A 15,058-nucleotide genomic window follows, 5' to 3' on the forward strand; every position below is an offset into this window, starting at 1 on the left:
GAATTTCCAAGTCCAAGGACTACCTGTATAATAAAACTGTTATGAAAATCTTAATATAGGCATCATCTCTATTCAAGGGTTCCAAAAATAAGGCACCTAGGGTCTAAGGTCCTGACCTTAAGTGAAATCAACTAAAAGTGAAAGTTTTATATTGAGTTTCCAGCCAGCCTGGATTCTTCCTGCAGGAGATCAGTGTTATGTGAGCAATATCCTTGAAGAACAAGGCTTATCTGGTACATCCTGTAGAGATTTTATAGCCACTTGTCCTTAAAACTCCCTCAAAATCAAGGAAAAGAACCCAGTACATTCTGCACAAGGATCTCATCCAGCATCACATCATCCATTGTAGTCAGTACTCCCCCAATTTTTTCCCCAATCTTTTTTTAAAGCACTGATTGTAAACCTTAATGTTGTTTCAAGGTATTTTTAAGACATACTTTCATTCTTGAATTTACTGGGGGGCTAGTGGTTATTCTGCCAGAGAAGCCCAATGGCAGTTGTTTCCAAGAAATTGATGGAAGGACTCTTTCTTATCTGAGAATTGTTGGACATCTGGCCCATCATGAAATTTGCTATATACCCTTGACAATGTGTGATATGTTCAAAAGGAAAGCTCTGTATGCCTTCAGGGTTCTGTAAATTATGTCTGGGGAATTCTACCAGAAAAGCTAATGCTAGGGACATGGGGTGGGGGGGCTTTAGTTCTGCAAAAATCTAGGTGGACTACAAATACCCCTGTCAGTGCTATAAATAGTGAGACCAGGATGGGTTCATCAAAAACCCTACTATCTCTGGAATTTTATTGAGAGCTCAGAAGGCATTATCTTCTATTTGATACTCTCCTGCATTTTCTTATTATTTCTCCCCCTCCTGTTTACCTTTCAAAGAAAATCTGTAAAGTATAGAAAGATGGACTAGCTACACTGTTGATTGATAGTACTATGAGCTGTGCAACTGAAAGTACTCCAGACTTGTAATCAAAACTGCCAAAATATTATTAGAGGGGATTTTTGTTTTGCCTCCCAAATAATCACTTACTCACTCATACAGCCCCTTCAAAGACCACTAGTTTATATTCTGATCCATGGAAGCTAAAATTTTATATTATGAGGCCCAGCCACCGCCACCTCCATCTGCATCTGCAGGGTATTTACAAAATCTCCTAAGATTGGTCCTAGGAGCTTTCAGATGCTGGTATGCAATCGGTTTGTTTCAACATTAGTGCTCTTCTTGGCATCCTTAGAGCTTCAGAGTGATGCCTTTGCAGCATCGTGCTGTACTCTAGCTGTGCCAAAAGTGGTCCATCATTTCTCTTCTTCCTTCCCATTTTGATCCAGCCTTCCTGCCCTATTTCAGCCTCTTGTCCTTGGCTATCTGTGGCTGCTTTTGATAGTCTTGTCTCTTTCTTATTCCAGACTGCTGCGTCCACTGTATTCTCTCCTGCCTCTTCTGTGAGTTCCTGACCCTCTGCAACATCATGCTGGACTGTGCCACTTGTGGCTCCTGCAGCTCTGAGGATTCTTGCATCTGTTGCTGCTGCTGCGGCTCTGGGGAATGTGCTGATTGTGACCTGCCCTGTGACATGGATTGTGGCATCATTGATGCTTGCTGCGAGTCAGCTGATTGCCTGGAGATCTGCATGGAGTGCTGTGGCCTTTGTTTTTCTTCCTGAAGCCAAATCTTGATCCTTCAACAGAAGCTGTTGGAGTGAGACCCTTAGGTGAAAACTATGCTAATTAAGTCTCTGTTGTTCTTCTTTAGTTATCAGATGGCTGAGGTTTGAGAAGATCCAAGTTTAAAACCAGAAACCTGAATAGAAGAGTTGACAGAGTTAATTCTATTGAATTCGATTCTGGGCTCAGAAACTGTTTAGAAGATGTGGTTCTTTTTTTCCCAAGACAGCAATGAACAGTTTGAAGAAATAGCAGGATATCTCTATGGAGTTGTAGTCTTTATTATTTCTCTTTGCCCTCCCATCAGAACTTTCCACATGGAGGCTGGGGAATAGCAGTGTTCCTGCTGCCTGAGCCAAATACCAGAGAAGAATAGTTGCACGACTAGCTATGCCAGTTGGTTAAGATCTGAAGCGATTACACAACACCAAAGATCATTGAAGATATGCCCAGGCTGTGTTTAGTATGACAATAAGTCATACTACTGGTCCAGCAGCATGGATTGTTACTGCTGCCTTATCTGATGCCCATTAGGTGGTAATTAGCTGTCTCCTGAGCATCCAAAGCAATGGCAGCTTACCTAATGTTTTCATGCAGTTGTTCTGGATTTATCCCTGGCACACCAACTAAATTCCTCCAGTAACGTGATGCAAGGAACAGCCCCTAATTCATCCATACTAATGTAGATCCACTTGGTATCTGTCAGCAATTAGGAGTGGATTTTTCCTGTGAATTCTTGGGTGGGACCCATATCTCATTCCTGCTGCTCCGTCTGCCATTTGTCTTTTGATAGAGACATGTCAATGTTGGCATTGTATCATTCCATGTGACCAGAACATGGCGCTCTTCATTTTCAATGTACAATGTTGAAGGCCTTTTTGCCACCGCTGAGATCTGTCAGGAAAAAGCTTTTGAACAGATTGGAAGAGATTATTGGTCTAAAAGAAGACAAGGGAAACTGCTGTCCTTTGCTTTTTCTCACAGCAGGAAAACACTAAACCTAACTCAAAGACACCGGATATGAGTCACTTGCTATTTTAAAAAAATCATATCCTTTTTAAAAGAAAATTGAAATCAAGACATCCAGTATCTTGGGCGAGTGGATGAGACAATTTGTAGCATGTAAGGCAGTCCTCTGCCTCTTTGTAGTCTGGGAAAAGTTTTATATTTTGTCTGTTGTTGTTACTGTAAATAAAAATATTTTTCACTTTTGACTTTAAATTGTTCAGTGTTGTGTACTGGCTTGGGAATTGAAAGTACTATACATTTCAGTTGAAATGTTTTTATACATAAATATAATGCCTTAATACAAAATATACATACAGAATGCTTCTTGTTGAAATTTAGAATGTACAAACTTCAACAATTTACATTCCTTATAGTGTAAACATGCAGGTCTGTGAGGGGAATTTACACATACTTCTCTTATATTATCAGCATATGAAATTGCTTTAAAAGAACTTTTTAATTTGCTTCTAGTTGCAGCTATCCATCAATAATGGGTCTTGAAAATGTGTCCCAAAATATTGTTTTAATACATTTTGCAAGAATCAGAAATGCTTCTAAATAGTGAATCAGTTATCTAGAATAGGAGTAGGAATGCAAACACAAATATATACATCAACTTCAAACTTTGAAAATAAAATCATGTTAAATTGTCTTAATTGAGACAATTAAATTGTCTCACCTACAATTGTTCACAATTTCAATCGCAAATTGACTCCTGTGGACCTTACTTCATACTTAAGTGATTGTAGAGGGGGCGTGCATAAGTGCACTAATGTGCCTATCGTCCTTGTCATTGTATTTTTATTCTCTTATTCTTGTTATCATTTTTGTTTGACAAATTCCAATAAATAAAATAAATAAAAATAAATGGCAAACAGTCATTTAAATATCAAATTCTTTCAAGGGCAGAAATTTTTCTTCTCTTTTGGGAGTTATATGAATAAAGGGTAGACCCAACATCCACATTATTTACCACTCAAAAGGATATTTCATGTGCAATTCACCTTATATCTCTTACTGTGTTACCCTGTCTTATTTTCTTTTGACCCCCGAAATAAGCGCTTGGCTTTATTTTCAGGGAGATCTTATTATTTTGAGGTGCAGGAGGTGGTGAGCATGGTCACCTCATAGCTGCTGCTGTGTTGCAATATTTTGGGGGGAGGGTTTATTTTAGCGCATGCACTCAAAAGCCTTATTGGGGTTATTATCCGGGGAGGTCTTATTTTCAGGGAAACAGGGTAGAAGTATAAGATTTTTATCTTCCATTTCTTTTAATTACTTAATTTTCCCCCAATATAATTTTGCTACTCACCTGAACTATAGGCATGTCCTAAGCTTGGTCATATGGCTGGGAGAATTGCTGTCTTGGAATCCTGCAGACATGAGCAAGGGAAGAGTTAACCAGGGTTTAGGGAATTAATTAACAACAGATGTCTTTAGTTTCAATTAATTAATGTCTTGCCACATTTGGTTTTTACAGTTCCCTGGAAAGCCATTCTGCAATGACCAGCTGTTCAGATGCCAAGGCAAGCTCAGTGCTTACAGGGTTGGTGGCTCACGTAGTAACTGGGCAGGGAGTAAATGGGTTTGTTGTTCTTATATTTGTGTTGCGCCAGCTAGCAGACAAACAGACTTCCCCTGATGTTAGCAGAAGTGACGCATTGCACATCAGGCTTCACAGACAATTTCCCAAGGATTTATGGGTCAGCGGCCAGGAATAACTGCCACCTGGTACTGTGATTTTGGAGATGTTAAAACTCAGTCTGTATTAGAAAAGAAAATGTAGTGTTTTGATCAATTACAAAGGAAAGGAAGGCACAGATTCACAGATTTGTAAGGAAATTATTTTTTTAAAAATGAGGTTATTTATCTTCAACTGATGGTTCACATGTATAGCATGTGAGTAAGCACTAGTCTCACAGGGTTGGGGTGGGAAGATGCTTTTAAAAAGGGAATGGACAACCAATAACTCTGGGGCATATAGACTCATAAAGCAACAGAAGATTAGGCACAACCCCTTCTTCAGTTATACAGAGATGCAGACAGAGGAAAAGACATAAACTCTTTAGATTATAGGTTTTCTTTCCAAAGGATTTTGATCTACAAATAAAGACAAGAGCAGATTATTCAGAAGCAAGGAGATACCCTTATTAAAACACAACACCTTTAGAAACAATGTAGTCCATAGTGAATTGAATCATTGTCTATGCCAGGGGTCCCTGACCCCCAGTCCATGGACCGAGACCAGTTCAAAATATGTCAGCAACCTGCCCCCGCAAACAAGTGAAGTCCCATCTGCAGGATGCAGGCAGTATGCAAAACAATGCCGCCTCCCATCCATGGAATTTTTTTTTTCAATGGAACAGTTTCCTGGTGCCCAAAATTTTAGGGGCCGCTGCTCTATGCCCATTAGTTTATCCCCAGTGCCCTACTGAGACTTGAATTAGGATCTCCTTCCAGAGCTTCCTGGATAAGAATATCCAGAATATTCTTAGAATGCCACCTAAGATACTGAAACTAAACTGGAAGTCATTCTTTGGTTCAGCCAGAGGTGAGTTGCTACTGGCATTACTGACAGTTCAGTGTGTGCACAAATTGCTCAGTTCACTTATGCACATGCCATTCGTGTGCTCCACGCACGTGCACAGTTGCCCATAAATAGGTCTGTGCATGTGCAGAACATTATAAAGTGGGGGGGAAAACCATGCGGTGCCAATCGGAGAACCAGTTCAGAGGCGTGGCAGGCCTGGGTCGCTGCCGGTTCCGGCAACCCAGGCCTGCAAACTACCGGTTCAGCCGAACTGGTCCGAACCAGTAGGAATCCACCTCTGCGTTCAGCTTATACATAATTTAACTCTTCCTTCTATCTGTGGCTTTATTCAGGCAATATCAATGATGGCTTTAGAGAAAGCTACATCTAACACAAATAATGCACTTTTGATTTCACGATAGAAGATAAAAAGATCTAGTTTCAAATTATGCATCAGACAACTTTTATCCCATCTTCATTTTTCAAACTACCTTTTAAAGATTATTTTGCTTCAAGCAAAAAAAGTCATTTACATTAACTAACTTTAATATCCTGACCCTAAATCTAGTGCAGAGGCAGCTCAGTAGCATTCTTTATCTAGATTGCCACTGCCTATGTTCAGGTGGAATAACTGAAACAACACCTCACATTTTTGTGAACTATATCAGGTCTGGCAATTTTATTACAGTATTGTATTGCATCCAGTCTGTGTTTGTGCAGAGTCCAAAACTGTACAGTTTTTATTAGCAGATATTTCCACAGAAATGTCCAAAAAAGTCACTAGATTCTTCTCCATGGCAGTTGCCATCAAAAATCAGTGGGCTCAACCCCACCCATGCTTGGATTGGCCAAGTGTCATTTATGGGACTAATTCGTACTTTTCCAATGTCAGCTACCGCCTTATTGCTTATTAGTATTTCATTTACTTTTTGAATGTATGCATAAATCTTATTCATTTCTATGTGTCTTTAATTTATCCTAGTTGTTACTTATGCATTTCTATTTTTAATTTGCAATCTTTGACAAAATAAAGTTAAACCATCTCAGACGCTAAATTCCCTGGAATCATAGAGCTGAATGTCAATGTGTATCACAGAAAAATAGACCACAAATTCATAGTAATTTTGATTGGAACCAAACTGGTTGTAAGCACCCTTAGAAAAGTGTATCATATACTACAGTAGCAATAAATCCCAGCCACTCCACATGCTTGCCCTAAATTACTTGTTCTGTTTAAGGTTTACAGTAATGTTATTGTGATCCTAAACAGTATAATTTTTAAAAAGTTTGCCCCCTTGTCTTCTGAAAGTGTTTAAGGTGCAGTTGTTTCATGAAAGGAGAATGTAAACAAATATGATAATTAAGGGTAAACCGCAAACATGTTATCTTTTAGAGTTTACAGGTAGCAGCATGTTTGACCTTACCTGAACTTGGAAGGTAAGCAGGATTATGTTTGTCTAATTCTTGGCAAGTTACTATCTTATGGTTATTAAGAAAGCTATTTGAAGTCAGCAGGAGTCAAAATAATTTATTTTTTAAAAACATAAACAGATTTCCCCCCACAATACAGCAGCACAATATAGTCACACTATATTATGAATATTTAATGTGAATTTCCCATCCAGTGTCTGTATCAGAGGTGGTATTCAGCCAGTTCTGACAGGTTCTGGAGAACTGGTAACAAAAATTTTGTGAGTGGGGAGGAAATGGGGATTTTGTTGTATCCTTTCCCTGCCATGCCCACAAAGCCACGTTCACAGATCCGGTAGTAAAAAATGTGAATCCAACCACTGGTCTGTATGTAGGATTGCAGCCACAGTAGAATAATTTGAGGTAATGCAGCCAAACATTTGATTTAACTGTGTGAAAATTTATTTAAGTCACACATTATAAAGTCATTGTGAATGGCCTTGATATTGTCATTCTCTTGTTGCATGAACTTCTTTCAAATAACAAATTAAAATTGTGAGGATGAAATGAAACAAAATTGTAGAATGAAGAACAAAAACAAGGAGGCAGAAGAACTTGAATACATATAAAAAGAGTGATTGAATTTATTCCGCAAATATGTTTATTGTGAAACAATTTCCATACAAAATTTCACACGGTGTGGTATCCCTTTTATTTCTTTCCCAGGAGAAATGTTCTTAATAGTAAAATTCTGTTGATATTTCAAGTGCAACTTGATGAGCCAAGATCAGATCAAGATCTAAATCCTGAAACTAATTTTTATCCCTTTCAAACTAAAGGAATTACTGTATGATATTTGTCAAAAGATCTGATCTTTACTGAGATTATGGTTTGACTTCCTCTTTGATCTACTCTTATATAATAGCAATATTGATACTCAACAAACAGATAGGACATGTTGAAACCACAGGGTCTCCTAGCACTATAGCAAATAGATATACATTCACATGCAAGAAGCTCTTAGGGAAAGCTTTTCCCCCATGCAGTGCTTATTCTATCAAGAGAAGACAGCCAGATGGACGATATATTTATTGCCTTGGTCAGCATCATAGACAAATGAGAGATCATAACTACAGGAAAATAAATATCCCCAGAGCCTGTAAATCCCCTAAATTATTTTTGTCACTCTAAGAACATAAGAAATAGAGATTTAAAGGGCCAATACAGGGCTAAGCAACGCTTTAACTTTGGCAAAGCTAAATTGCCTAGGGACCATAAAAATGGCAAATGTGATGGCAGTTACATTCAAATATAGGAGGAATCAAACTTTGGGTCACTTGCAAAAAATGTTTTGTTAGGAAAAAAAGGGAAGAGATAGCTTCGAATCAGTTATGTCTTCAAGTGAGGACGACCTCTTCACTCAAGACTACTACTAGCCATCCAGTCACAATGTGTTGTAGGGTGGAGGCAGGGACTAATAAGCACTTGGCCTCTTGAACATCCTTTGGATTGCTTAAGTAAGGATGATGCTTGTGAAAAGGTAAGCTGCAATCAGATTGTGCTTCTAAATTGCTATCTGCATTGGAATGATGTGGGAGGGATATGAATAAACCATTGCAATGGCCTATATTCTATTTAGGGAAACAGCCAATTCTCCTATCTTTTCTAGATCAGTGGTAGGTAGGCAGGAGCATTGTGACTTTCTGAAGGAAGGTAGTGCTTAGCCAAAAATGACTCTTGTTCCTTTTTTTTGCCTGCCAGTGATTTTGGCTGTGTATTTCAACTGTCTCAAATGCCTTCTGGATGATCTATCTGTGCAATGTTTGTGTAACAGAGCTGATGATTAATAAAAGTTTACAGGACCTGCCCAGGCAATTTTAGAAATTTCCCAATTTCTGAAGAAAGTGATTAAAACTATCTGGCCTCTTTTGTGGCTTTTTAAACTTAACTTAAATTGTGGGGGCAGGATAAAATGGGGATGGGGGTAGAATATAAACTGTTTCCATTCCAATCCCATTCTTAAAGTCTCTTGAAATTTTCAAAATACCACTGAATTTCAAAGGCACAATCTTGGAATCCTTAGGGGGATGCAAAAGAGATGTTGTGTGTGTGTGTGTGTGTGTGTGTGTGTGTGTGTGTGTGTGTGTGCGCTGCATGTGTCCCATGGATTTCACACACCTGCACTGGAGTCTAGAGTGGCTTCTACCGGTTCATAATAACAGAGGCAGCTTCTGTGGTCTCAGATATAGACTTTTTCTGGGAAACTGGAGGCTAAGAAAGAGGGGAGAAAAAAAGCAGGCTACACTGCAATGCCTGGAGCCCAACCGCTTCTCCACAAATATATATAAAAAAAGAGGATGTGGGCAAGAGGAACAGATTTGTTTAATATTGCAAAGAAAATGGTCCTAACAAAGCCAAGAGTGTTTTTCTGAATTACATTTGGAAGTTAGGAACAAGGAAATATTAACTGGATCAGGACTGGCTGGGATGGACATCCTCTGCATGGTCTGACACCCATTATGTGTCACCTGGAATTGCATTTCTTTCCAGTTTTTCAGGGAGGAATGGTCGTATGACAAATAACCCAAGTGGTGATTGTTCTGTGATAGGATGTGGCTAGCACTGCTATACTATCATCTTGTGGATAACAGCCAAAATCTTCTCTGCTCTAGTTCAATCTGGCACGTTCTTTCACTTAAGGCAATCATTGCTTTCTGCCTCCAATGCTATTCTGAGTTTCAGAACAGCAATAAAACACACCTTTTTCTTTTCCACTGCACAGACTTTTTCCTGGTTGGTCAGGGACCAGATTGGCGCCTGCTGTGAAGTGCAGTGAAATGGCCTCCGAGGCCAGTCACTTGACTTGCTTCTCATCTCCAAGGGCCTCTGTTGGTCACCTCCCCTTAGCAAAAAGATGGTTTCCTCCCCTATAACAAGCTGAACATTGAAAAAGCATGGAAACACATGGCACTGAAATGAGCCAAGCCAAAAAGAAAAATAAATCCATGGGAGATGAAGACTTTTGTTTAATCACCAGGCTGCACTGGGCTGTCTCTGTTAAAGCAGTGCCAGCGCAGAGAAGGCTGCAGTCTATTAAACTTCCTTTGAGAGCCTGCCAGACTGACAACAGCTGGAAGAAATTAACATTTCAGATCCATCAGCCAACTTTGCTGCTTTTCCCTCCAGAAAACAAATGGCTTGACAGCTATAGTCTTGGCAGTTTCTCCTTGTCCTGCTCACTTCGGACAATTGCTGGCGTGGTTTTGCATTTCTAAGATTCTCTTAACTTCTATCACCTTCTCCTCAACCTGCAAAGAAAACAAATAATGGGGGGAGGGGAGACATGGGGGACCAACCCAGTAAAGGGGGCTAAGGATTGAAAAGTCCTTATAGGTCTGCTTTCATGGAAGGCCTGCTTCTGTGAAATCTGCACTGACATGGATAAACAGGTACCAAGGGAGATTTATAGCCCAGGCAAAGAAGCAAACAAAACACTAACAAAATTTCTTCAGTACTTCAAGCCCACTGAAATATCAACCGCTGTCCTCTTCAATAACTCAAAAAAGTTAAGAGAATTGGTCATGACATTGCATTTATTACTTTAGAAATATTTGTTTCAACTGTTTTTCTGAGATGGCTCCAAGAGCTGCTAACAGGTGAAGCATAATACAATGGACATTTAGTTAAAATAAACATGATGTATGCAAATTGAAATACAATATTTAAAAAATTAAGAAACTTGGTGGGGGGAAGAAAATTAAAACACCTTTACTTAATATCAAAGAGAAAATTATAGTGTCACTGAATGAATTGCTTAAGGAATAATTCTAGAACATTTTGACTTGGATCAACTCAGGTTTCTTGCCTTCACCTCTTTTAAAAAAGTTAATATTTCAGGTAGCAGAAAAGGAACATCAGTAAAGAAGATGGCCAATGATTTGCAGACAAAAATTGTTTAACCTTATATCCAGCAAAAAACTGAAATGTTTTTTAATTGTATGGCAGTAGTGTGGAATCATGTGAGAGGATATCCTCAAAGCTTTCCACTAATCATCACAAAAGGATACAGCTAAACATGGACTTCTGACTGTAACTTCTTACATTCTACAGCTAGTCTTCAACTTACGACCAATTACCATACTTTGCAACCATCTGAAGATACGATGGATCCTAAAAATGGACCCAAAAATGGACCCCCAAAATGGACCCCAAAAATGGACGATTTGAAGTTCCAACATCCAGGGATCCCTGCAGTGACATGAACACATTTTGGTGCTCAGCAAAATACTACATCTACAGCTGTTTTCAGTTTTCTGTGGTCATATGATCAAGAATTACATTTTCCCCCCGAAAAGCAGCATTTGCTTCCAGTTTCTGGGGAAAAATGCCCCAGAGCAAACAATGGATTTTCTTAATGACTTCTGCACTCACTTAATGACCACCATAAAAAAGATCATGAAATTGGGGTTACCAGCTTTATGACTGCCATTACTTATTGCACACTCAATTACAGTCATAATTTGAGGACTACCAGTATCCATTGTTTCATTCTGGCTGTCTAGGGCTTTTAACCATAAGAGCATACTCAATGGCAAGACAGTTACATCCCCTGAATATATTCAACAGCCATAAATAAAGCATTCTTTGCCTCTTTCTATTTTTAAATAGAAATATTAAACCCTGCTTGAGGAACTGCAATAAATAGAATTATCTTAAGAAATAAGTAAATCGTGCTTTTAAAAGAGAGACGCTAATTTGTCTTTGCAATTTAAAGATTTACATTTTACCAGATTTTCCTTCACCTCCATTTTCTCCCCACTTGATGACTTTAGTTCTGTCTTGAAACCCTTTGCATTTTTATTGACTAGGAGTGGAAGAATTCCAAATCTGATCTGCATTGCTATCTTATAACGTCTTGTGGGAACAGAAGCACTTTGGTTCCTGTAATATTTAACACAAGGCCAAATTGGCAGACTGACATCAAGGTTGTGCCAAACTACAATCTGTTTGGAAACTTTAGCCTCTCAGCACAGCCTTGAGAGAAAAGAAACCACAGTTTTATAAATTCTGTTTTGCTATTAGACTTGAGGAGAACAAATGCAAGTCATTTGAAGTTAAGTCTGGTTGGTGCAAAAAATGAACATTCTGGGATTCTCCAGAATTTTTAGACTTCAATTTTCATCAGCCCAAGCCAGCAATGACAAGAATTTGTAGGAGGTATGGATTGAAACTTCTGGGTGATGCCAACTTTTCAATCCCTGTAGGTGAAGAGAAATCTGAAATATAATGAGAATAATACAGGCCAAGAAAATGAGTACTTCTGAGAATGTTATGGGAAATTTTATCCAAAGACATATGTAAGAATTTGTTCTCTCTCCAGAAACAGATCAGTTCCGAAGTGTGACTGCCCTTGGCCATAATCTTCAATTATAAACTGGCAGATGAAACTATTGTTTTGGTGAATTTCCCCAGGAATTTAGCCCCCGTATCTCTATAATACTGAATTCTTCTGAAAATCTGACCCAGCTGATAAATGCTACCAGTGCATGTCTGACTATTTGGTCCATAGGGGCATATAATGATGTAAGAGACCCATAACTCTCTCTAATCCATGGTGGCACAGTGGTTAGAATGCAGTATTGCAAACTAATTCTGCTGACTGCCAGGAATTCGATTCTGATTGGCTCATGATTGACTCAGATTTCTATCCTTTTGAGGTCAGTAAAATGAGGCCCCAAATTGTTGGGGGCAATATGCTGACTCTGTAAACCACTTAGAGAGGGCTGTAAAGCACTGTGAAGTGGTATATAAGTCTAACTGCTATTGCTAGCCCAGGGCCTGGAGGAAAATCCAGGTTTAAAGCCTCTTTTAAATAAGGTCAATGTGGGGGGCAACAACTCTCTGAGATACTCCAGAGGGCAAGTGCTATGATAGAGATGAGACATGCCCTAGATCCTAACAGTGATGTTGTTTAATGGATGGATTTAAGTTAAGCTGACTTTAACTGATTGTACAAGATGACCAGAAACTACAAAAAGTAGATGATCTGTCAAATAACAAGACCTTATACTGTGAAAGACTTCATAAGAGCATATTGAATTGCATCTGGCATTTAAGGTAAAGGTAAAGGTTCCCTTCGCACATATGTGCTACTCGTTCCCAACTCTAGGGTGTGGTGCTCATCTCCGTTTCAAAGCCAAAGAGCCAGCGCTGTCTGAAGACATCACAGTGGTCATGTGGCTGGTAGGACTAAATGCCAAAGGCGCACAGAACTCTATTACCTTCCCATCAAAGGTGGTCCCTATTTTTCTACTCGCATTTTTACATGCTTTCGAACTGCTAGGCTGGCAGAAGCTGGGACAAGTAATGGGAACTCGCTCCATTACGCAGTGCTATGGATTCGAACCACCGAACTGCCAACGTTCCTGATCGACAACCTCAGCGTCTTAGCCACTGAGCCACCTAGTAACCAAATAAAGCAGAGGTGTTGCACAAGAATGCTATAGCATTCCTATGGATTCTGTATTCTGCACTAGCTGCTCCTTCTGAGTATCACATCTTTTGCTGAAGAATAAATGTAATGTATTCCAAGGTTCAACACTGCTTAGTCTTTTCATTTAAGATCAGCTAAGTGCTGCTCCCTTTCAGTCATAACTGAGAGCTTTCCCAACTGCCTAGGATTGGATCTAACACTTTGGGAGTTTCAGGAAAGTTGTTTTAAATAAACAATAGGGAAATGATTTAAATTTCTCAGGCAGTTTAGTGATATTGCAAACTTGTTTGAATAATGGTTGTGTTTCATTGTTGCAGTTATAAAAATAAGCTCATATAATAAATAACATAATTCTCCCCATCCCAAAATAAAACGTAGGTTGTTGTAGCTTAGTTCACATTGGTTATCCTGAACGTTTGTACATCGAATTGGCATTCATTTCCTGTTATAAAACTTATCATTGCATTGTGACATGTCTAGCAACAGATGTTTCCTACCTTTATCATTGTGTTTATTTGCTTTTTCACTGATGAAAAGCTATGTGACCTCTGCTTACGTCTCACATAAGCTTTAATCCCACCTTCTAATTTTATGAATTCCACCCTCAATTTTCATATAATTAAATTTCACCCCTAAATGACCAGTTAGACCCTTTTAGAATAATTAGGATAAGAGACAAGAAAAAGTCTTTGTGTTGATACATATATTCAAATTTAGAATTCCAGATTTGTTGATAGCTCAACTGCTGTTTCTTTAGTTCCTATATGTAAAGAATATTTGGTATGGCAAAGTGAGAGAAGATAAAAAAGGTAGAAGGTAGAATGCCACATATCCTGACTGTCTCAGTTCCCTCAGGTTTATCCATTGTTGCCTACCAGTTGCTTGTAATAAGCCAGAATGAAGTAGCCATGAAAAATACACTTTATTGATCTCATGGGATTCCTTCCTACAACATGTCAAATCAAATGCATATTTATAGACCAACATAACCTGTAAGACAGGAAGAGTAAAAAGAAGCCATCCAGAAAATTTCATATGGAGAGACCAATTTTTGCACCTGTTCCTTCATATAAAACCAGACCTTCCAACAGAATATATGACATTCATTCTGTAAGAATTGGAACCCAGATAGCATAATTCCACTTTATTAGATTACTAACAGGGTTACCTGACAAGAAAAAGTCTTTGTGTTGATACATATATTCAAATTTAGAATTCCAGATTTGTTGATAGCTCAACTGCTGTTGAGCTATATTTAAATATTGTCATATTCCCTCTAGTTTGGCAAAAGGCATTCCCTCATGTGACAATGTGACAGTGTAAATCTCCATTCTGTTTTACTAAGGTTTTTTTGGGGGGATTTCAGTGACATTGATAAGATCTGGGGAAAATCAGATCAGAGTCACCAGAACTATGTATTTGGTTCTCTTTAAAACAACCTGCAGAGATGAATCAAAAAACTAAATGTGATTTTATGTGATTTAAAATTCTGCATTGCTGTCAATTGCTCAGATCCCTATGGGGCTAAACATTTTCATGCAATATACAGGTTTATAAGACTATAGATGTTACCAGCTGGCGGACAAGTGATAGTTATCCATATCAGAGCAAGCACCAATGGAAAATTTCTGTCCAAAGAATAAAGATAAGAACAAATATGATATTGGTTTTACTCACAAGCAATCAGATCATGAGGATTTACAAAAATCAGTTCTGGACTCCCCACACCATCTTTCTTTAGACTGTATGTGGGTAGTATAGGTGTATAGTTTATTAGCTTAAGAGAGCTAATAGTTTTTTTTGTGACTCGCTGATATTTGTAAATTCCTCCTTGGATATTTGCACATAGTAAGGTTGTCTGATAGGAAAATGGGGATAATAGAATTCTCTTATTCACTCTCCATTTTCTCTGAAAATAACCTTTTAAATGATGTGTGCAAAAAT

General features: G+C 38.6%; 1 protein-coding gene across 1 annotated transcript in view; it reads left to right on the plus strand.

Moving 5' to 3' along the window:
- MDFI (MyoD family inhibitor) overlaps positions 1 to 2,888 on the plus strand; it is a 50,888-nt gene extending 48,000 nt beyond the window's left edge. Inside the window, exon 5 of the mRNA XM_014064170.2 lies at positions 1,416 to 2,888. Coding sequence (XP_013919645.1) covers positions 1,416 to 1,672 — 257 coding nt within the window. The 3' untranslated portion in view covers positions 1,673 to 2,888. The remainder of the gene's footprint in view (positions 1 to 1,415) is intronic.
- The last annotated feature ends 12,170 nt before the right edge of the window (positions 2,889 to 15,058 follow it).

Source organism: Thamnophis sirtalis, unplaced genomic scaffold (genome assembly GCF_051295495.1).
Source record: "Thamnophis sirtalis isolate CommonGarterSnake01/CBP01778 unplaced genomic scaffold, rThaSir2_p1.2 scaffold_7, whole genome shotgun sequence".
NCBI classification, from domain to species: domain Eukaryota; kingdom Metazoa; phylum Chordata; class Lepidosauria; order Squamata; family Natricidae; genus Thamnophis; species Thamnophis sirtalis.